Source organism: Desmodus rotundus, chromosome 6 (genome assembly GCF_022682495.2).
Source record: "Desmodus rotundus isolate HL8 chromosome 6, HLdesRot8A.1, whole genome shotgun sequence".
NCBI lineage: Eukaryota > Metazoa > Chordata > Mammalia > Chiroptera > Phyllostomidae > Desmodus > Desmodus rotundus.
This window is the reverse complement of record NC_071392.1, coordinates 7941465-7965250: the sequence shown is the minus strand read 5'-3', so window position 1 is coordinate 7965250 and position 23786 is coordinate 7941465. Positions and strand designations below refer to the sequence as shown.

Sequence of the window (23786 nt, the reverse complement as noted above, 5' to 3'; positions counted from 1 at the left end):
TCAATTGTACTATCAGTAACAAAGAACAAGCAAGTAAAAGCTTAATTAAAATAATAAATTATCAGTCAAATTTAATACTGCCATTGGCAACCGCTGAGCTATCTCAGGCGCCTCCCGCTCCTGGGGATTATTTTCTAAGAGAAGAAGAGCAGAGTTTGTCCTCAGGGGCAGGCTGGGGCAGGTACGAGGTTGTGTCGTCTCCCGTTGGAGAGGTCACGCTCGCTGGCAAAGGCTTTCCCCTGACCCTACGTACCAGCTAGGGAATCGCTTTGTTTTACATTTTTAATTATCCACAGGGGTGACGGGCCATGGAACCGGCCCCCTCCGGGTCTTTTCTTTCAGCGTTCGCCTACATCTCTGCTTCTTGTGGGATGTTTTCAAGTCAGGTTTGGTTCGCCAAGTTTTGGCCCACGGGTTCCCTTAGCACAGGGAACGTGGCCAGAGACCTGCCATAGCCCACCCAGGTGGCCCCTCTTTCCTGAAAATTTCCAGACTTGCTCAAGTACATGCTCATCTATTCCTGAAATTGCAACAGTCACGTAGGCACTAACCTAATGCCTTAGCAACTAGCCTCCCTGGCTGGCCCCTGAGTCCAGGCCTGAGAACCAGCCTGCATCCCTCCCTGTCCACTGCTAGCCTGCTCTGTGAGGGACCCGTGACACTTAAACTCATTATGTGCTGTTCCTCGGTCTGTAGATCTTAAGAAACCTATGTGATTAATGAAATAATGTGCAGAGAACCACACTGTGTAAACCTAAAGGATTATTCTTCTATTTATGAGAAGTTTTATAATATTGCCCGGAAGAAATTCCGACCTGTGTTCAAAAGTACCTTCAAATTCCTTTCGGCTATGTGGGGGCTGGAATTGGGTTACCATGGGGGCACCTCAAGGAGAACTTGACCTCTGTGAGTTCATTCATGGGGAGATTCCAAATGCCAGGGAGAACAGCGTGCTGTGTTGGGTCACCTTCCTTGAGACACTTGACATAAGATATCCCTATTCCTAAAAACAAATTCCTCCGTGAGCCATTTTGAGCCTCTCAAATAGTAAAAAACAACTGTGTGTCTGCCCTGAACGAGTTCTTCAATAAAAATAATTTAATTCAGGGTCAGAGAGTCCCATCCGTACTTGCCCACCACGATGGCTGTCGCGTCAAATGAAATTGTCTTCTGTAGGTGTCACTGGGTGCCAGCAGTGCCCGCAGCCTGTGTGCGACCTGCCAGCGTCCACTGTCTTGTTTCCTCCAGGGCCAGGGAAGTTTCCAGAGGGGAGATGGCAGCTTGCAGAGTGATTGCTTCATCGCTCGCACGGCTTTGAACATGAAGGCCTGTGCGCCACGTTTGGCTGCTCTAGAGCTTCTGTTGCAAAGCTTCGTGGCTTCTCAGGGTCGCTGGGCATTTCCCCCCTGGCAGTGGCTGGCTGCTGGGGGAGTAGTTTATTCTGGATTAACGTGGGTCCCCCCCTCCCCTCCCCTCCCCTCCCAGGGCCATATGCATTTCAGTAGGACGATTCTTGAAGGCAGCAAAATCTATAGGCCACTTCTGCAAGGAGACAACAGCGATGAGGTGGCAGAGGTGTGTGCGTACCGTAGCAGGTGGGGGGCAGTCACTGGCACCTCTTCATCCCCTCTTGTGGCACCGGGACTCCCCGGCCTGTGTGCCTCACTGGCACGCTGAGTATTGTTCATCCGGGCAGGAAGGTGTATGACCACTTCACGGCCTTCTTGGTTTTCCAAAAAAGGAGCTGGCCCTCAGAGTTTGCTGGTTTGCCAAACAGCAGCTGCCTGCCTCGCAGGCAGGCTTTGCTTTCGGGAGACCAGGCTTGAAGGAAAGTAATGCCACCTTCCTAGTGTGGCTGTGGCGGGTCGGCTGGCAGGGCACCGGGGTGTTCTGTTTTCATTCTTAGTTCAAGAGGTTTGCCGTGCCGTTCCAGTCTAAGAACAGAGTGTCTGCCGGCTGACCTGTGTCGCTCCCTGATCACTCGCCGCGAATTAGCTGCCGTGTTTTCCTCTCCAGATTTCTATTTTATTATTATCTTAAAACTATAAATGGAAGGTCAGGTAATACTTTCCAGAGTCCATGATAGGATTGGTTCTGGACGACTCTCAGAAAAAAATATTTTCAAGACATTGGTTTGACATAGAACAAAAACATCTCAAAACATTTTATTTTTCTGGTTTCTTGGAGGAAAGCAAACAGGAAAGTCTCATGGTGGTGATTTGTTATTTTCTCTGTCTCCAGCCTTCCCCCCTGCCCCAATCCCGGCGAACCCCCAACCCCCATCCGTGAGAGATCATTTCCCTCCACCCCAGATCCTAAAAAATGCTCAGGAGGCCCTGCAGGTCTGATGCACGGGGAGCCGGGGGCTCTGTGCTGCCATCTAGTGGCCCACCTCTGGCACAGCAAGCTGCTCGCCAGAGTCCCGTTTGAACTTGGCTGTGGCGGGAGCTGTGGTTTGGCGTGCATCCTGACAGAGCTTTGTTGCCAGCCATGGAGGTTTTTTTTCATTTTCACTCCCTATGCCCCCTTTCATTTTTGTATGTTGACACTTAATTTCATGTGTCTCCAGAGGCTGCACTTTGGGTTTTGATATATTTGGTCTTTCAGAAAAGAGGCAGTTGCTGCAAACGGACGCTCTTGACAACGGGTAATCACAGGCTGGGCGGCCCCAGAAAGTGATAGACTCGGGGAGACCGAGATGGAGAATGAAGCATGCGATGCGGTTTATTCCGCTTATGCGCTGGCTAGGTGGGTGTTTTAGAGCGTTTCACTGTTTTCTTCCAGGGCCTATTTGCCACCGTGTCTGTCGCTTAGATTTGGGGAGACTCCAACCCCAGCGGGACTCTTGGGGGAAATTTGTTTGAGGATGCCAGTCTGGCTTTCAGAGGTGCGATGGACTGAGTTACCTGTCAATATTCAAAGTGGTCCAGCTTCCTTGCTACCAGGATTCTGCGAGTGTCTGCAGACCTCCCTGTGGTTGGGGTTGACGCAGCTCCTTGGAGTTTTTCTGCTCTTGTTAGAGAGCTCAGGTCACACTGGTGGGACCCCAAGAAGCCACCCATCTCTCCTGGGGCATCGGGGCCTGACACTGCTTTTTCTGGTCTGGACCCCGAATGCCTGGGAAGTAGGATCGTGTAGCTTTTAAATGCATAATATGCCTCTGGAGTTAGACACACGTCTGCTGGTGTGACCCTGGGCGAGTTTCTTAACCCTGGTGCCTCCTCTGTGCAATGGGGACACTGAGGACTTTTGTGGAGTAGTGCCTGTGACGTTCTTAGCCCAGAGCCTCTTGTACAGACATGCTCCGTGAGTGTGCACTGGTGTCAGAACATGGTTCTTGAGTGAAAAAGTGAACCGAATGAGTTGTGACCTTGAATCAGAGCGGAGGACACTCGGTGCTCAAGGTGGAGGTGGGGTGGGGGGTGAGGGCGCCGGTGGAGACGGACACGTGAAGGGGCTTCATGTACGCCACTGCTCGCCGCAGCTACTGGCTTGACCGCCCGTGGTTTTGTCTTTTCAGGGAAAGTGAAGCGAGTGGTCTAAATTAACCTGAGCTTGGATTCACTCTGTAGCTGCTGGACCCAATTAAGGGGGCGGAGGAACCAGCCTCTCACCAGTGGCCTCTGTAGTTTCTTTCTTTCTCTGAGGGCCTGGGATTCTAAGCCTGTGCCCTTGTCCACGCCAGCCAGACACCAGGGAAATGATCAGATATGGCAGCTCCAGGCCACTGTGACCGATGGGAGAATATAAAGAAAACTCCAAGTGTTATTAGAAGAGAGAGAGAAAACCCTCACTAACCTATAGGAAGGTCTAGGTTTGTTCCCTGTGTGTGTGTGCAAAAAAAAAAAAAATTCCAGATGTGAATCTATAAACCATCTGTTTGGAATAACTTTGTGCTGGACTGTAATTACAAGCTATTTATTATGAATCTTGGGATCCTGTTATGGATCTTGACTGGCTCCCAGGTTTCAGGTTTAGCGAAGAGTTGCTATATTTAAGAGAGTATGTGTCTTCCTTCCTGTTTATCAAACCCTAAATGGAGACTTCACACACACTCTGGCCGCCCTCGGGGCACGGCATTCCCTGCACCTGAGTCTGCCCTTCAGCGGGGAGGTGCACTTGGGGGGTGGGTGGTCCTTCCCTAAGGCTGCAGCCGGGTTTGCAGAAGGCTGGGGTGGCAGATACGCTGCTGGGGAAGGGGGTTCACCTGACAGGCACCTTGGGGTGGACGGAGCTGGTGTCACGCAATGGCTGCAGGAAGCGTGCTTTGCAAAGTGTTCACAGTGCCAAGCAGCACACACCCCCGCCCGTTGTTCCGATCCCTTTGGTGGTGGTAGAAGGGCACGGTGAAGTTTTTACATCTGCTTCTTTAGTTGGCGTTGTGACTGTAGCTATGTATCACATTTGTGATGTAAGACGAATTCTGAAAATGAACGGAGGGCGGTGACTCACAGTGTCTTCATGCCCCATCCTTATGAAGAAGAGAGGGTGAAGGGGGCAGCTTTGGAGGGCTTGGAGGTGGGGCACCTGGGTTCAGACTGCAGCTCAGCGGCTCTCTAAGGGGCTGTGAACATCCCGAACCCATCTCGGCCTCGCTGGCCCCAGGAACGCTCCCTGAATAGCCGTGACTGTCAGCCCTGCCTGTACATTGGATTGCCCAGGGAGCTCCTAGAAAACGCCTGGGCCTGGTGCTTGGGAAACTCGGGTCTGAGCTTTGGGGGCTGGGAGGCGGTGCCAGGCTCTGTTAAGAACTATGGGGGGCTCTGATGTGTCGCCTAGGGTGAGGACCATCACCTCATGGGATTTTAAGGAATTAATGAGGTTAGTCCCCGAGAGGGCCCTTAACACCTTATAGACACCCAAAAGGGGGAAAAGAGGGCACTGGGTTACTTGGGTCACCCACCAAAAATCTTACACCGACGACCAATCAGTAACAACCCGGAAGGTCTGCATGGCCAGCCTGCGACAGCCAGTGCAGGTGGTGGTCACCGATGCCCTCTCTGGGTGGCCGGGGAGGGCCTCACCAGTGTACTCACCACACTGGCCTCGGGGGCCTCACCTGAGGTGACGGTCCTTCCCTATGAGGGTCATCCAGTGGGAAAGTTTGAGTGACACTTCTCATGGTGGGCTCGTTATTCCCATGCCTCCGTGCCTTGTAATGCCAAGAAGCCGGGGAAGTAACAAGACTATAGACACAGCTTTTGGGACAGCGAGGCCCAAAGCTCTGTATACCTCACCCTGGGGGAGCGGTAACTGGGGGGGGGTTGGAGGGACTGGGGTTCTGGAATGCTCCACAGGACCATCACTTGAAAGGGGAGGAGATGACAATCTGGATTCATTTAGAATGAGACCCTGGGTGCACCTAGGGTGCAGTGGGACTCCTAAGGATGTGAGGGCGGCATAGAAGCTGATGAGTTTGATCTTAGAACGGCGTCAGGGCTGGAATATGGTGTAGGGCTTGGCTTGGACCCCCGACTCCCAATGCACACTCACACATCACACACACACACAGTGCACGCACACACACCCCTCTTTTGGTTTGGGACCAGCAATGACACTGAAGCACACTGGGCACACTCGTGACTCTCCCAAGGTCACTGTCAGAGCTGAGGTAGAATTTCTCCTGCTCATATTCCTGAAAGGTTCTAGGTTCACCTCAAGGTGAGAGAGCTGGTCAGTCCCTCCTCTCCGATCTGCCCCCAGTCCGGCAAGGAATGTGCTAGTACCAGCAGCCTGAGCTCAGAGTGGGGCCCCGGCCATGCACATTTGTGAGTTCACCTTGAAATCTACCTCTCCTACTGCGAAGCTGTATAACTGGGAAAAGCCCTAGACCTTCTCTGAACAGCAGTCCTCTTGTTTGTAAACAGGGGACAGTGATAATAGTTACCTCACAGGATTTGAGTAAGAATGGAAGCCGCGGCATCTAGCATTTAATAGACGCTTGTTAACAAAGCTCAAATCTCATTGAAGGTCTGGGACAGGATGATTTTGGTTCCTGTGCATTCCCTCCACACACAGGAATGTTAAGTTCTGTTTCAGGCTTCTCTAAGGCATTGTATCAGCTAACCTTTCAGGATAAAACTAAAGATGCAAATGATCCCCCTACTCTCATTAGCATATGGCTAATGTAAGGCAGCTGTCCCCGGGCTATGTAACACTGAGGGCTGTGTCTCTGCTTGGCATGGGGAATATATTTTTTCTCTTACTGAGTCCTTTCAATCCTGAACTTTGTCGTTATTTGAATTGGAACTTTAGATTGCTGCATTTTAATGCACTCTACTATTAAGGATTGTTGGACGACCGTGTGCAAATATTTTTGTTCTCACGATGCAGTCCTGGCCCAGGTAGCCTAATGGGCAAAACGTGGTTTACGCAAATATTATGGTTTCTATAGTGCATACTAAAAGGAAACCCTAGAACAGAGCAGGAAAAAGCCCTTCTCTCTCTCAGCATTTGGTTATCTAGGTCAAGTTGGCTTGTAAAAAAAGGGACTTTTCATCCCCTCTCATCCGCCCTTAATCTAAAAAAGTCCTGTGTTTCTGGACGGGTATTTCTGTTCCAGAGGGAGCAAAACCCTTTTGCTGTCACAGAAGTTTTGGGAAAGTCGAAGGCCAGATAGGGAGAGGGAGGCTGGGTGAGCCTCGCTCGGCTTTGTGCTGGGAGTCTGGGGGTTCTGTTCAAAGGTGGTTTCACGTGTCTCTTGTCTCTTTTTGCCCAGAACAAGGAGGTGACCTGTAAGAGGGAGAAGTGCCCCGTGCTGTCGAGAGACTGCGCCCTGGCCATCAAGCAGCGGGGAGCCTGCTGTGAGCGGTGCAAAGGTGAGCAATGGCCTGGGCGCTTGCGTTTTTGGCTGTTGCTGCAGACATTTCACTTTCTGTTTCTCTCACCTTCTTCCTGTTCCCTCAGCCCTCGGCTGGGTGCAGACGGGTGTTGGGAGGGAACGGTGTGTGTGCATGTCTGTGTGTTGGGGGTGGGTAAGGGGACTCTGCTAGTGTAAGGCGGGCACCTGCCTAGTGGGCTTGTTTTCTAAGGCAAGTTGTTAAAATGGCACAGAGGAACGTGATGCCTGGGCACGCTGGTGCACACACACGCAGGCATTTTTTGCAAGAAAGTTTCAACATTCCGTTCTCCTCAGGATCCTCCCTCGCCCTGCCCACCTTAGCCAGAGTCTTGAAGCCCAAATTTTATCATTTGGGTCCCTGTTAAAGTTTCTCTTTCCTTCCAAATTAAATGTACGTTGTTTGTCTTCGAAACATCTCTAAAGGACTCTTCCCCCCACCTCGTCCCGGTTCCTGGTTCCCGTGGCCTGCGGTGCACGCACAGGCCTCTCTGGGATGCCTGTTCACAGTCTAGCATCTGGGACTCCACTCAGGCCCTTCCGCCAACCTGCCCGGGTGCTGCCTGTGCTGCAGGTCCCCTGGGCCTCAAGCGTCACTTTCCCCTTTAAGTTCCCATGGCAGAGGGAGTTTCACACACGTGCTTCAGTGGTGTGTCACCTGCTCTGGGAGGGCAGGGCCCCGGTCACTCTCTGGCATTGCCTGGTGTGCGTTAATGTACGTGTAAACGGTGCTCCACAAAGTGGGGTCCTCGGGAGGCAAAGTGAGCATGTGGTTCCGGGTGTGGGCTCTGGAGCCACACTGCCAACTCCTAATCCGACAGTCCGGGTCGCAGAGTGTTGCCCGAAAGGTCGTGTCCATGGAACCACAGAATGTGACCTCATTCGGAAATGGAATCTTTGGAGATGTAATTAGTTAAGATAACATCCAAGTGGATTAGGGCAGCCCCAGAGCCAATGTGACCGCTGTCTTTATTTGAAGAGAAGAAGACAGACAGACGGGAGACACACGAGAAGGTGGCCGTGTAATGGGAGAAGCGACGTAAACACCTGGGCTCTGTTCCCCCAGAGTCAGACTCACTCGTTCTGGGGAGGGGTGGAGGCCTCCGTCTTTTTGAAGAGCTCCCAAGAGATTTAATGTGTAGCCTGGGGCTGGGGGTGGGACTCTGAAAGAGTTCTTGACCTAGTACCAAGTGATTTCTGTCCCCACAGAAGAATCTATATATTGGGGGGAGTAAGATGAGGGAAACTTTAAAAAAAAATCAAAAAAAGCTCTTACAAAAACCAGGTAAACAAACTAAAGCCCATTTTCATAGTGACAGCCCATGAGTCTCTGTAGTCTGTGAAGACCCCGTGAACTTTTCAAAACACACTATCACACAAAATCTGCATGTCCAGTACGAAGACCAAATTGTTTGCTAATGATGATAGTTATTGGAAACTATAATAATTTTTTGCTCAAAAGCCCAACATGAGCAATGAGCAAACGAAAAGCAAGACAGGCAGCAATGGGGGTTGTGCCCCCACAAGCCCAGGAGAGCCTGGTGACACTAGGGACCCGGTGAAGGTGTGAGGGGTCTTCCCCTGGACCCTCAGCGGAGCGTGGCTATGCCGACACCTCAACTTCGGACTTTCAGGCACCAGCAGTGTGAGAGAATCAATTTCTGCTGTCCTAGGCCACCACGGTGGTGGCCACTGGTCACAGCAGCCCTGGCACACTGATACCCCATGTTTTCCCTTGGGCAGGTGGAGACATGGAACCTCTCTCTACCCCAGTTCCCTCACCTGTAACATGAGGATAGTAATTGTGGGAGGAACCACACGGGAAGATACAGTCGAAGTGTTTAGCGCAGTGCCTGGCGTGTAAACATTTCCCAACTAATATTAGTAGGTGCTCTGTAAATAGTTGGCCGATTTGACTATAAAAACACATTTTCTGAATCCTTTTGGAGCAGGGTCTTTCTTTGACCCTTTGCTGTCGTCCTATTTTGATTTTTTGTTATTATTAGAATGAAGGTATAAGAAACACAGTAAAATAGATAATGACCAAGAAAATAGAACTCAAATGTTAAAGTGCTGGTGAATGCTTATCAAAAGTCTTTCAATTGTGTGAATAAATGGGGTGAGGGGACTTGAACCAAGAACTGGCTAACCACCTCCCGTCACTTGTTGGGATTTCCACTTTGTTTTTTGTTTTTTTTTTTTTCCTTCCAACATCTCTCTCTTCCTTCTTCCTTTCCTTAGCATAATTCTTTTTGTTTTTAGCTTTAGTTAGAGAATGACTACATTAATATAATATTATACTAAAAATTTAAACAATACAGGGAAAAAGAGTATTTTCTGAGCTACAAAACTCCTCTTTTCTCTGAAATAACAAGTGTTATCAACTTTCTGTGTCTTTCCCAGACCTCCTTTCTGGGTGTGTTTCACATACACACATGTGCATGTAATTTTGTTTGTGCGATTTTATTTTTGCACAAACGGAATGAAACTGTACAGATTCTTTCACAGTTAAAAAACATCTCAACAATAACACGACTTGGAGATTTTCCCATGCCACCTCGTGCTGTGGTTTGGATTCCAGGACACAGATGCACAACAATTCAATTAACATCTCACTGATAGAGGTTTAGATGTTCGGCATCTTGCCAGGTTGCAGGGAACCCACCTGCCATTCCTGTTGTGGCTGTGGGTGTACGTTTCTCCAGGGCAGAAACCTGGGGAGCAAAGTGCTGTGGGAAGAGGTGTGAACTGATTACCTTGTAGTGGACGGTACTCAGTGGCCCCCAGAAAGGGCAAGGCTAGTCTTTCCTATTCCTTGAGAGTTTTAAGCTCTTCCTTCCCCAAAGAAGAGAGACTAGAGGAGGGAGAGCTGGTATTACACAAGATTTAGACAAGCTGGCTGATTTTTCCTGAAAAACCTTCCCATACAGCCATATTGCCCACCCGCTGCTCACGCAGCCGGTTCTTTGTCTTCACCTGCCGTGCGCACACTTCCCCCCCAGCTCTTGCCTGTTCTGGATATTTTCCTCCCCTTCCTGTGGTTCGGTGGGAAATGGAACCAAGCTCTTTTTAAGGAACATAGCTGAGGCCAGGAACTGCTTTCATATTTTTCGGTGACACATAGAAGACCCTGATACTTGTCAACGAGTGATGACTTGTATGATACAATTTTTACAAAATGTAGCCCCATGCTGAAGAACTACAGGTGCAGAGCCAGTTCAATGTAGAACATAGGCTGGATGGAGAGAAGGGGGAATGATTTTCTGGCTTCTTAGTTCAATGAGAATTATCATTACCATCCTCTTCAACATCCTCATTATCAAACATACTCCACATTCAAGACATTTGAAGGCTCTCGGAGGTTATTACTTTTTTTTTGTTTGTTTGGATACTTTCAGTGTGGGGGAAGCATGCAGAGAAGAAGGCATATTATTAGCTTATTCTTTCTTGGACAGTCTACTAAGAAATTTGGACCATTTAAAATTTCCATTATTAGCTGGTGTGGGTCAGTGGATTGAGTGCCAGCCTACAAGCCAAAGGGCCACCAATTCAATTCCCAGTCGGGGCAGATGCCTGGGTTGCAGGTCAGATCCCCAGTAGGGGGCGCGAGAGGCAACCACACATTGATGTTTTTCTCCCTCTCTCCTTCCCATCCCCTCTCTCTAAAAATATATAAATAAAACCTGAAAAAAAATAAAATTTCCATTTCTATGCTGTGTTTATATTTTATTCTATGTGTACTACCATGTATTGGGGCCACTTCTATAATTGATGTTAATAGTTTATTTATGGTTATTGGAGCCTAATTTCATTTCTTTAAACCATTACAGAAGTTCGTGTTCATTGCATCTTGGTATTTGCCCATGGCCATTTTCCATAGGTGTTTCCCCTGAGTCACTCCCATTCTTTGTTTGAGGCCCGGCTGCTGGTCAGGAGCACAGCTCCTGAGTGAGGACACTGTGAAAGCCCCAAGCCCTGTGGGTTGTGAGGGGAGAATTACCCGGTTGATTTTAAGGCCTTTACCCTCACCTACTGTCTTCACAGGGTCCAAGGGACTTGTTTCCATCCCACGTGCTGGGGACTGGCTTAGTTGGTTTATGCTCATCACTTAGTCCTCACAGCAGCAGGTAGTTTCTGTCTTTCTCATTTTACCTGTGAGGAAACCAAGGGCCCAAATAAGTTAAATCATCAACCCAAACAAAGATCAACAAAGAACGTCTATGTCTTCAAGGAGATCGCTGTACTAGAGGGGACAAAGAAATGCCTTTCGGTGGGGGCCATTCTCCAGGGGAGCAGGACAAGAAGGAGGGCAGCTTGTGGGCTAAGGGTTGGGAGTGTGCTGGGAAGCTGTTCTCCTTCCTGAACTAGAAGGAGTTAATCACATCCAAGAGGGCTTTTAGGGCAGGGCTGGGGGAGGGGACCATGGTGCACACAAAGGCATGAAATAGTTCTTAGGCACCACCTGCCACTTATAATCACCTAGGGAACTTGTTAAAATATCAGTTCCTGGGCTTCCCTCCAGATCTATTGAATTAAAACGAATCTGGAAGAAGTTTTTGTTTGTAAGTTGTTGATCACCTGGGGGAGGGGAGAGGGGTCAGACCAAAATGTAACAGAATTCTATCGTGATTTCTACTTCTTTTCCTCTGAAAGGTATGTTGATATTAAAAAGGCAAACCTGTTTGAGGACAGAAATATGAAAACTTGTATTTCCAAAAGGATTCTTAAGGTTGTGTGTGTGTGTGTGTGTGTGTGTGTTTATGCCCTGGTGGTGTGTTCCCGTTGGCTTCAGATTGCTCCTGTGGTCATTCATTTGCTGCATTTGTTCATTCATTCATTCACCGAACAAGCATTTACCAACCCACATGCTCGGTATTTATGCCCTGGCACAGCTTACCAGTTGTTCTTAACTTTTAGGAAGCCAGAATATTCCTTAAAAACAAAGTAAGTAAATTATAACTCACTCTCTCAAGCAACTGTTTTAGTATGCTTTTCAGATTGCTTTATGCTAATAATGGTTATAAATTTTTATCCAACTACCCAATAGCTGTGTAAAAGATTAACCTAATTTGAAAAACTGAATATTGATTGATGAAAACAAATGAGATCATCAGGAGTCAAACAGGCAGCTTTGGCAGCTTTTCTGCATGTACTTGGATTGAGAATCGCCCTTTAATTTGGGGTGCTTTCATAAACAATGATGTGTGTGTTATCTGAATACGTATATGTTTATTATTAGTGGATATAAACAAACAAGGTGTGTTTCAAAGACATATAAGTCAGATTCCATCTTCTTTACGTAGAGCATAAAATATTAATTGTCTGCAATAGTTTGGTGAAAGAAGAAAACAGTCTTTCATTTGTCAAGTGGGGTTTATTTTCTACAGTCTTCGCTTGTCTTTGATTTCTCTGTGCTGTGTCTCGTTTTTCTATGAGTTGTGATTTCATGAGTTGCATTTTTAAATAGTTTAACTTGCTTTAAAAATATCCTATGATGTCTTAGAAAATGAAAGGAAAGAGGTAAAATATAAATATTTGCATACCATTTCCCAAAATTAGGGCAACCACTCTAAGTTCTGATAAATAAGATTTGGAGAACAAAACACGCATGGAGAATTCTCATTTATGGAGACCAAGTACTGTCCAAAGTAAAAGGGAACCGTGAATAATGGCGAAAGATTGAGCCTTATTACTTACAGCTTGCCTTTCATACAGTACAAGTTCATGAATAAGAGTCCTTTTCTCCGTGTGGCCTGGTAGGTGACTATGCCTTTCAGAATATTGCTATGTGGTTGTTTTGAAGGGAACCAGCCACTTACCATATATAGGAATGAGCATTAAAAAAAGAGAAAAAAAACTAAAAAAAAAAAATCACAGTCTGTTGACCAAGTAAACTGCCTTATTGTTTCAACTGTTTAAGATGGAAAGGCTGAGTTAGCCATGCAAGTGTCAATCTGTCTGGGTTTTTTTTTCTTTCAATTTTTAAATTATTTTATTGTTGTTCAATGTCAGTTGTCTGCATTTTCTCCCCACCCCAGCCAAACCCACTTCCCTCCCCTGCTTCCACCCTCCCCCTTGATTTTGTCCATGTGTCCTTTATAGTAGTTCCTGAAACCCTTCTCCCCACTATCCCTTCCCCCCTCCCCTCTGGCTATTGTTAGATTGTTCTTAACTTCAATGTCTCTGGTTATATTTTGTTTGCTTTTTTCTTCTGTCGATTATTTTCCAGTTAAAGGTGAGATCATATAGTATTTGTCCCTCACCCCCTGGCTTATTTCACTTAGCATAATGCTCTCCAGTTCCATCCATGCTGTTGCAAAGGGTATAAGCTCCTTCTTTCTCTCTGCTTCGTAGAATTCCTTTGTGTAAATGTATCATAGTTTTTTTGATCCACTCATTTGCTGATGGGCACTTAGGTGGCCTGCAACCACGCGTTGCCTAAACAGAAGAGTGGCTCTTCCCCCAACTCCTGTTTTCCCTTCCTTCAGTGACAGCCACATTCTGGGTAGTGATTCTCTCTGGTAGTCCTGGATGCAGTTTGCCCCAGGTTTCACATCCCAAATAAGGAGTATCCTGCCTTAAGGTTACTGCACTATCAGTCATCTTGTCTACACTGGGAACTCCACTTAGAGAGTATTTTGATATGCACAAACCCCAGTCCTTAGATATTCCTAGATACTGCTGTCCTGAGCCCTGCAGTGGTGATGGTTATCATTCTGATTTAACAGGTGGGGAATCACATGTTTAGGGAGGGCAAGTGATGTTTCTCAGGATCACAGGGCTGTGAGAAGTTGCAGGGCTCAGGCCCCAGAGGCTCATTCTTCTGGCTGCCATCACCTCCCTGTGAGATAGGGTGGGAGGGGAGACCTGGACAGGCTGGAGGTCTCTGGAGATGAAGGAGAGAGAGACCTGCCTCAGCTTTGCCTGCATCAGCCTGCCACAGCCCTTCTGGGTAGACCAGCAATTTCACAGGAAGTACGTGGCCATGAAGCTTTATGGAGGTAACTGAAGACAACATGTGGATTAGGAGGTGGTGGCTTTTCTTATTAATTAGCATTCTTCTGGGAAACCCTAACTTATTTTTTTTTCTTCTTCAATATCCATGATGATCTTTACTCTTCTGTGAGGTAGTATGTGCTTGGTTTCCTAAACTAGTTTTCATAAACAATTCAAAGTATACAGAAGCATCTATAGGAAAAGTAAGGCTTCCTCCCACTCTCGACCTTGGCCATCTTGTACCCTTTCCTGGAGACTACCACTTACCAGATTCTTGGGGACCCTTCCAGAGCAAATTTCTGCATGCTGTGTGTGTTTTTCCATTTCCAACCACACACAAGTTCTTCACTAGTTTCCTCCTAGCTGTTTTAATATGGAGACCTTGACCTATCATTTAAAACCCCTTGGGAAAGGGCACTGCCCTGAAAAACGTTCCCACCATTGAGCTACAGCGTTCTAGTGACAGTGTTATATTTACCATGATTTGGTGCTTGAAAGAATTTATGATATGTTTTTTGATGAAAATTGTTAGATTACGGAATGCCCGTGTATATATTTTAACCAATGGCTATGTTAACCTTTAACAGTATGACTAATTTTATCTACCCAGCCCCAGAAATTTGAGTGGGGGTTGTTAATGTGTTTTAAAGATGAGAAAAAACAAAACAAAATTAAAAAGTACAGGGGTTTCTTTTTTGCTCTTCTTTTCTCTAACTGAAAAAAGATGTATAAAAAGCTATATTTCATAGATTATTTTCCCATAATATAAACCAGGCTATTTTGGCATTTAAATAAGAATGGCTGTATTTGTTTTTAAAAAATTGTGTGAACATTAAAATCATCCTTTACAAAATCTGTTTTTATTGTTAAAACTAGCAAGAAAATTTAAAACAGAGAACAGCTTTGCCTGTCATATTTGTCCCAATCCATTTATTCAGGGCCTCTGGTGTTTTAGGTTCTGCAGGATTTTGGAAGGCTGTTTAAGTGGAGAGTTTGTGGTTGCCTTTATGTTAGAAGATCAGATTTCCAAGGCTTGCGGCAGACTTGGGGCAAATCAGCTTTCACTTGTCTCAAGTGGGCAAGTTGAGAATGTTCCTCATTGTGGCAGAGGAGGCTGGGGGCTCTGGTCTCCCTGTTAAATCACATGCAAAGTGCCAGAACTTGGGTGTCCTCTCCGGTGACCCCTGGCCTTCAGCTACTGATGTCCGGTCTATGAATTTTCTACTGAGGCATAACAAGTTATGCCACAGCAATGCTCATTCATCACCATGCAGTTTCCACGGGAGAGGATTCTAGGCATGGCTCAGTTGGGTCTTGTAAGCCTGCAGACAAGGTGAGCCAGAGCTGGGTCTCATCTGAGGCTCAAGGTCATCTTCTAAGCTCACATTGTTGTCAGTAGAATTCCATTCCTTGAAGGTATAGCATGGCTGGCTTCCTTGAGGAGAACATCTTCTGGCCCATAGACTCTTTTTAAAGGCTCACCTGTTAGGTCAGCCCACTCAGGATCATTGTCCTGTTTAATAACTCAAAGTCAAACACTGTTGAGGAATCGCAATTTTACCTGCAAAATGTCTTCAGCTTTGCCACATGATGCAACCTAACCGAGGGAGGGACATCCACCACGTGCACGAGGCTTCCCGTGCTCAAGGGCAGGGGATCTCACACAATGAGTGTACCAGGGAGTGGTAATCTTAGGGACTGCCTTAGAATTCTACTAGCCGTACTCAAGAGAAGCTGGGGCGCATGGCGGGTAGAAGCTTCTATGGAGAACCGTGCATAGGGCTAGAAGAGAGCTTATGGGTCATTGCACATAGTAAGTGCTGGCAAGTCCAACACTTGGCCATTCCCTCTGCCCTGGTTAGGTGGCCACCAAGCCCTGCACGGTCTGGCTTCTGCTTATCCCTCTCTCCCCCTCTTGTTCTGGACTCCTTCAGGTAGGTGACTTCCTGTTGTGGGGCTTTGCACATACTGCTCCTTCTGCTTGGGCAGCTTTTCCACTCTGTGCCATGTAGTTAACTTGCACCCTTTCTTTACTTCTCACTTTAGGCATCACTTCCTGTCCTCCGGGGTTACTTGCCATAAAATTAAGGATCTGTTCTTAACACTTGGCATAATTGTGATTTAGCATTTTGTCTCTTTGTAACTCCCACTGAGCTGGAGGTTCCACAAGGGCAGGGACTACAGTATTCTCGGCTGTCATCCTTGTGCTTGGCACCCAGCAGTTAAATATCCTACTGGAAATATATACTCGTGGGGAAAGGGGAAGTGGGGAAAAGATAGGAAGATCAGGGCTAAGTTCTAGTCTTTCTCGTTCCATACATGTCTCATGATGTCAACTGCATATTCAGTGAATTCTACTGAGCGATATACATCTTAATTCATCTTGTGTCCTTTTTGGAATTCTTCGGGGCTTACAGAAGTTGACTGAGATTGTAGGGGGAGAGTAAGAGTGGATAAATAAGAATGAAAAATGGTTGAGTCTATGGCCATATCACTTTCAACGCGCCTCATCTTGGAAGAAAAACGGCTGAATGTCTATACGCCAGTCCTAGTTCCTATTTAGTGAAGAAATACTTTCCTATTTCTTCACGTAAATTCCATAGAGGTTAAAAAAATCCTCCACATCACCACGGCCTCTAGGTATTTTCATGTGGTAGTGGCTGTGGAATATTTTAGTACTAATAGGCAGAGTGATACCTTACATGCAATTTTTAGGAGATCTTTCATTGTATTCTGCAAAGTTACCAAATATATTATGCAGTTATGACTTCAGATCCTCTCGTTACCATCATTTTGATGTGATTATCTTCTTTCTTTGATAACATCACACAAAATGCACATCTAGTTTGGCTTTGAGTTTTCCGCAGCTGCTCTTCAAACTTCTGTGACTGCCTGCACCTGGCCCGCCATGCAGAGCGAACTGCTCTGCGCTTGAGGAGAATCTCTCCCCTTCTGTCTTGTATCCACTGTGGGAATGAAATCACAGTGGTGCTCATCAGCACAAAATGTCTGAGAATGCAAACATTCTCTCTCCTGAGGGTTCTATTGGCATTGTTCCATGGAGCCTGCCAAACTGGGCAGAATAAAGCAAGGTATTCTGAATGTGAAGTTGGGATGCATCATCAGAAACCACAGGAAAGCAGTGATTTCATGTGATAGCCCCCAATAGGGAGTCTGTCTGGGTTCCCTTGTATTTGCTGGGTAAGTTTGGCAAGTGCAACATTGAACATACGTCTGTAGGATGACCGATAATCCATTTATAGAGATGTATGAATGTACAATGCATCTTTTTATTATTTTAAAGATGATCATCAGGAGGCAGTTGTAACCATTCTTATGGGGCTTTGATCAGAGAATAACCTCAGTCTCTTCAGAAGTGGGCACTTCTTTTTTTAACATCCAGTGTTCTAGATTTGCTTTGTAACAGGGATTTCATCTTGAGAGCCCACATGCAATAGTGTGTGCCATGAAATTCTGTCTGACAGAGAGGCTTGCATTACCGGGACTGATGTGATAGTGAAGGTGTGAACCTGAGTGCCTTCTTCACTCAGACGAGCTTATTCGCCCCGGAGCCAGCTAATTATGTTTCCAGTAGCTTAGCGGTGAAAGGGCTCCAGGTGTTTACCTACAGACATGCTCGGGAGTCGGCCAGCTGATGCTGAGCACATGAGGCGGCCTTCTGACTACTTGGGGATATCCGGGCCTTCTCTGAGCTGTGCCTAGGACAGGCAGAGGCATTGGATTTGAAAATGCACTTTGAGGTTCTGATATTTTGAGTTCTGGAGACTGTGGCAAGGCCACCATAATGAGGCTGTGGATGCATGGGGAACAGCTTCAGACCTCTAGAAGCAAGGCCACAGATGAAAAAGATAGGTAATTTCTGTGTCTTGGGGCCTGTGCATTGGAGGGTAGTCATAGCAACCCTCAGTCACTGAAGGATGAAGTGAAAGGGGACTGGACTTGGAATCGGACGTGGAATCAATTTCCTCCTCTGCCACTTACAGGGACTTGACCTTCGCCAGGTATAAGTATTTGTTCTTTTGTGTCTGGCTTATTTCACTTCACATAGTGCCTTCAAGGTTCATTCTTGTGGTAGAATATATCATTATTTCATTCCTTTTTAAGGCTGAATAATATTCCATTGTATGCATATACCATATTTTGTTTATCCATTCTTCTTTCAGTGGGTATTTGGGTTGTTTTCACTAAATGTCTACATTCTTAATTAACCCCCAGGTGGGGAGCTTGGGAGCCACTGGAATGGATGTTCTCCTGGTTAAATTATGAGTTTGTATACACGAGGTTTAGGAGGAGGAGGGCCACACATAACATCAAACCTGAAGAGATGTGAGTACTGGCATTCTCACGTATTTATCTAGGCATACAGAATGAACAGCACGATCTCTCATGCCCATAAAACACCCCAACCTCTGGTCAAGTGTTCATGGCCTGCTGTTAGGAAGAGAAAAGCTTTCACTGGCCCAATAGCCTCTACTGTTCAAGTAAATAATTCCGCCGAGAGTGTTGCGTTGCAGTCCTGTCTTCCCGACTCCCTGTTCAGGGATGTGTCAGCTCAAAGTGACCGCGGTGTGAGAACACAGGGCTTCTCTCTTTCATGGAGCTGGCTGCCAACCATCAGCAGCTTGCCACCGGGTGTATGCCAGGTGTTTGGCATGTTTCTTCTTTTTAACAAATATCACCAACCCAAGACATACAGTTTTCAAAGATAACCCTTTGTTGACAAGCTGACACCCAGAAATCCATGGTTCCCCAACTTGGGAAGTTTAGGAGGTTCACGGCTCAGAGCTCCCATTAGGGCCCCCACCCTCCACTCCATGTCGGGTGAGGTGGGGGCTCCTTTGTCGCTGGGGATTTCTCCTCTTTCGTCTCCAGGTATGACCATGTTGATCAGTGACTGCTTTTCTTGCCAGATATTTGGCCGTCTCCTCTACAGCTTCTGCCCCAAGGTTAAGGTCTCTTTCAATTTTGTCCTGTTTTTAGGGAGGGTGAGTTTTTCCCCTTAATGCCCTTATCTACCCATGTTTCCATTGTAACAAAGGCCTTCCTCTGGTTTCATGGCGTGAGATCAGGGGGGCCACACAGCCTCCCAGAAGCCTCTGCAGGTCCCATGGGGCTGTTTCCTCAGGCATACTTGCTGCAGGCATACTTGCTGTTGGTCCTAAAACCAACCCAGGCAAGTGGGGCACCGCTTAAATTTCCTAGAAGAGAGTCCAGGTAAAGGAGGTAGCAGATTAGAGGAAAAAGGTAGGCTGCAGGAATCTGTCTTCTGACAGGTCCCCTAGGGATGCCCTTAGTCCTTAGAGTGTTCTTGGATAAATGCTCCCTGAAAGTGAACTTGGCCAAAAGGCAGGCATCATCCTGCAGCAGGCGAGGCTCCTGGAGGTTGTGTGCATCAAGCCGGACTTTCTTATGAAGATAATTTAAAAAATGGCATAAGAGGGGATATGCCCAGCATGGGTATTTTGTACACATACACAAGTTTATTCTAAAATGTATATAAAAAAGCAAAGGACCTAGTGTAGCTAAAGCAATTCTGTGACACAAGAATAAAGTAGGAAGGGGCCGTATATCCAATGTCAAGACTTATAGTCACAGTAATAGAGACAGCATATACGGGCAGAGGGATAGACGCAAAGAGCAATGAGACAGAACTGAGAACCCAGAAGTAGGCTCATCCGAGTGGGCCTGCCTGAGTTTTGACAGAGATGCCGAGGCAGTTCAGTGGGAGAAGGCTAACCTTTCAATACATGGTTCTGGAAGAATTAGACATACATAGGCTAAAAATAAATGTGATCGAAACCTTATATGTTAAACAAATGTTAACTTACTATTAATCCTGGATGTAAATGTGAAATGTCAAACTATAAAATGTCTATAAAAAACATGTAGGAGAAAATCTCTGGGACCTAGGATTGGGCAAAGAGGTTTTAGATTTGATATGGAAAGTACTGTTCATAAGGAGGAAAAAGTGGTAAAATGGACTTCTTCAAAAATTGCTTTGTGGAAGGCCTTGTGAAGAAAAAATATATAATTAGAAAATGCAGGTGGTAATAAAACACATGAAAAGATATTTAATATCCTTAGCCATTCGCGAAATGCAAATCAAAACCACAGTGAGACATCACTACTCACCTATCCACGTGGCTAAAAAATACATAGTGTGGTAACCTCAAATCTGGTGAGTGTAGTTATAAACGAAGGCTTTGAGGTGATAGTACAATTCTGTATGTTGATTGGTTACACAAATCTACATATGTGCAGAACCGCATAGGACCACACAGACACACAGAGACATGCCTGAGTGCACGTAAACCCAGTAACATCAGAACATGCTGGGCGCCCGTCACCGATGTCAACATCCTGATTTTGACATCGCAGTAGAATAATGCAAGATGTTAACGGTGGCGGAGGCTGGGTGAAGTGAACCGCGTGTGGAACCTCCCTGTGTATGGTTGGACCTTCCTGTGGGTCCGTAATTATTTCCAAAGAAAAAATTAAAGAAAAAGAGAGGTATAAGATATTTCTGCCTTTTTTTTTTTTTTTGCAGTGAGCCTTAAACATCTTATTTAATCAGCCACAAAGGCATAAAGGTTGCCTCTGTATGATATGCTTCTCAAAGGCCACAAGTTATGGCGGACATTACATTCATCACACAAATGGCATTTCATATGTGTGTCATATAGAAGTCATTCCTCCTTTATGCTTGTCAAAGAGATTTTCCCTGACGTCTTCGAAGTTACTCTGGGGAAGCTGACAGTTCCATTTGTGACTTTCTGTCACTAGCCGCCGTCACTTATTCTATGAGGTTGCCAGTGGTCCTGCTGTCTTCAAATAAACTCTATTTTCTCAGGCTGCTGCCCCGCGGCCCAAACTGTGAAACCTGTGCCTGGTTCGAAACATGCATGAATCTAACCTTAGATACCTGAATTTAATCTATTGATCTTCTTATTTGTTGCTTCATAATTTCAGAAGGCCTCAGGCCTACCGTGATTGGTGGCCAGAGGTACAGGCGTTTAGAACAGTTTAATTATAAATCCTCAAAACCAGGTTCTGACTTGTCGCCACAAAACCTGCATTTTAATTTATCATATTGGTTTTCAGACATTGCTGGGGCATGATCAGTATTCCTGAAAGGCATCATGTCATCTTCCCCAGGGATATCATTTTTACTCTTGAACACACCACTGTCTGAGCTTCTTACAGGTACCTGGCCAGACTCAAACAATGAGTGGAACATGGATTTGGAGTAAGACAAAAAGAGTGTCTGAGGGACCTGGATGAAGGAATTTAGCTTTTGTGACTCGTGGTTTCCTCACTTTAAAAACTAGGAGTAAACTGTTTTCTGTCCGAGGGGGCCACTTGATGAAAATAACATGTTGTCAACCACACGTGGCAACTGCAAGTGTGGCGCCTCACCTAGAAATGATTACGCAGTGATTTTCATTTCCTTCTTTCCTTGTCTCCCGTTGGAGGGGCGTTTAGGTGATGTTTGTGAGCGTGTTTTCTGGAACGCATCTTTGGAAATCACCACCGACACGGTTCTGCGCATGTCAGAAAACCAGCCCTGTGACTCCACAGAGCAGTCTCTCCCATTTTCTCTTCCTTTCCTGTTTCTGCTCAGTATGAGCTCACCTTCGTTCTCTCCCCTTCACCCACTGAGGCAGTGGGTGTCAGCTGTTTGACAGTGGGGTGCTGAGGGTGGAAGGGCAGGTGCCCTGCGGATTCCGCCCAGGGGTAGAAGCGCTCCCACACTGATAACCATCGATCAAACGCAGGCACGCTGGGCAATGGGGCTCATGGAAAACAGTTGTTGCAAGTACGTTTTTCCCTTAATGCATTGTGTATTTCCTTTCTTGTATTAATTAAAAGTTTGAAAGCATGTTTTACTGAAGAGTTCTGAATTAGTTTTGGCTCATAGAATCTGTTTTATTACCTCAATATCAATGCCAGATATTGTATATAGCATAATCCTAGGAAGTTACGAGGCTGGTTCTGTAAACCCCAATTCTATCACTTTATAGTCTTCAATAAACACATAGATTAGAAATCCCAAGAAGTCACGTGGGGGCTTTGTGTTCCTTTTTATTGGTGAAGTGAGCTGAGTTGGCAAGTCATGCGCTCTTATCTGATATTTCTGTGCATTTGGGATTTTATTCATAAAGCCATTAAAATTAAGTACAATAGCTTTCTATAAGTTACTTTTCTATTGTTGATTATTTTATTTCAATCATGTATTCAGTTCCTCATTGGAAAACAGAACAGAGAGGCTATGAAAAAGAATGTTGTGGCAAGAAGGCATGCGCCCTCCTTAAGGGCTCAGTTCATGGGTCTGATTCTCTCTTTTGGGATTGAGGAAACGGTCTGACTATAAAATTCCCATTAGCCCCAAATAAGTAAAATTGCCTGCAGGATCCACGGTAGGTACAGCCTTGAAGAGTAATAAAAGCCTGTTTTAAGTGAACTCCTAAGGACACGATTTAAGCCCTAGAATGGCGAGTCAGATTTTATGTGTATCCCTTCTCGTTATACTTCCACATGTTTCTGGAGAACAGTGTCTCCAAAGTGGCTCATTACGCAAATTGTATGGGGCTGGGGTGATTTGGGGCTTATCGGCCAAGTCCAGGGGCCGGGGTGCCTATCAGGTGGCCTGGAAGCAGCAAAGACGGGCAGAGCTGTCTGCTCTGCTGCCCTGCTCCGTGTGGCGTGAACTGATTTCAAAGACCCCAAGTTTGGTTTAACTGAAGTCACTTTGACAGTTTGCATGCTAACTTTGCCCTCAAAAGACAAGAAGGAACTAGTAATGGGGGGGCAAAAGTCAATTTTGGAAAGAAAATATACCTTCTGAACTTATCTGAATATGAGTCTTGAACAGCATGGGAAGAAGGGACAAGGAAGTGTTGATACACTTCTCCTCCCTAAGGTTTGGTAGATGCGAGGATTCTCCAGCGTTTTCCTCATTGTGTTCAATCCCAGCCCACCTGGCCCGGGGAGGAGGAAGGGGGTCGGTGGGAGAAGACTGAGGCTTTGCCCTCTGACTTGATCCAGGAAAGCTTGCTGTTTCTGGAGGTGGAATAGGGACCTAAAGTCGTCCACCTGCTGAGAGGAGGAGACAGGAGATCCAGCGAATGTCATCCCACATGTGTTCTCTGTGGTGTCCAGGACTTGCTAAATGCTGACACTTACTATTTATTACCAACGAAATTAAACATGGCTAAGTACCAGCTACACCCAAAGTACTGTGAAGGACCTGGACCTGGACATTTCAGAGGCCAAGTGTGCATGGAGAAAGAGCACAGGAGCAGACCCTAAGTGCAGAAGGCTTCCCGGAGCCCGTGACCTTGGCTTCTTGAAGGAGGCATTAGTTAAGCAAAGAAGGAGAACCTGGGTGACCCATGTGTCATTATGGGGATGATGCAGATGGAGGGAATGACTGAGATCTGGGTTTGTCTAAAAGGGGCCGGCATTCGCAAAACCACAGGATGCGATCTCCTGGCCCTACGGGGGGAATTCTCAGTGCAGCCTGCCTGCCGTGTGGGGAGTGTGTGAGCAGCAGGTAAGAGAATGAAGTGAGTCCAGGCCAGGCCTGAGAGCCGTATATGGCAAGAAGTTTGACTTGCGGTTTTGAATCCTGGCTACACTCTGGATTTGTCTTCCACTTCCTTCTTCTAGAAGATGAAAAGTTGGGGATAGGTACCAGTCAACACCTCAGCCAGGCTGAGGACCATCAGTCACTGCTGGAGTTCAAGGGTGTAAACGAGATAATAAGACAGGGATTTGAAAGAGCCCACACTTGTAGCTATGTAGGAGGATGCTTGAAAAAGACCCCTATCTTTGCCAGGAGAAACAGTCAATGAGCCTTTGTGATGGTCCAGGTGAGAAATAACCAGCGGCTTAGGGGAGGCAGGTGTGGAGGGAGTGAAAAGGCAGGTGG

General features: G+C 46.4%; 1 protein-coding gene across 3 annotated transcripts in view; it reads left to right on the top strand.

Moving 5' to 3' along the window:
- Window positions 1-23786, top strand: part of BMPER (BMP binding endothelial regulator) — a 218786-nt gene that overhangs the window by 25546 nt on the left and 169454 nt on the right. For all 3 annotated transcript variants that reach the window (XM_053927054.2, XM_024563020.4, XM_045197422.3), the window contains exon 3: window positions 6719-6818. In XM_053927054.2, coding sequence (XP_053783029.1) covers window positions 6719-6818 — 100 coding nt within the window. The remainder of the gene's footprint in view (window positions 1-6718; window positions 6819-23786) is intronic.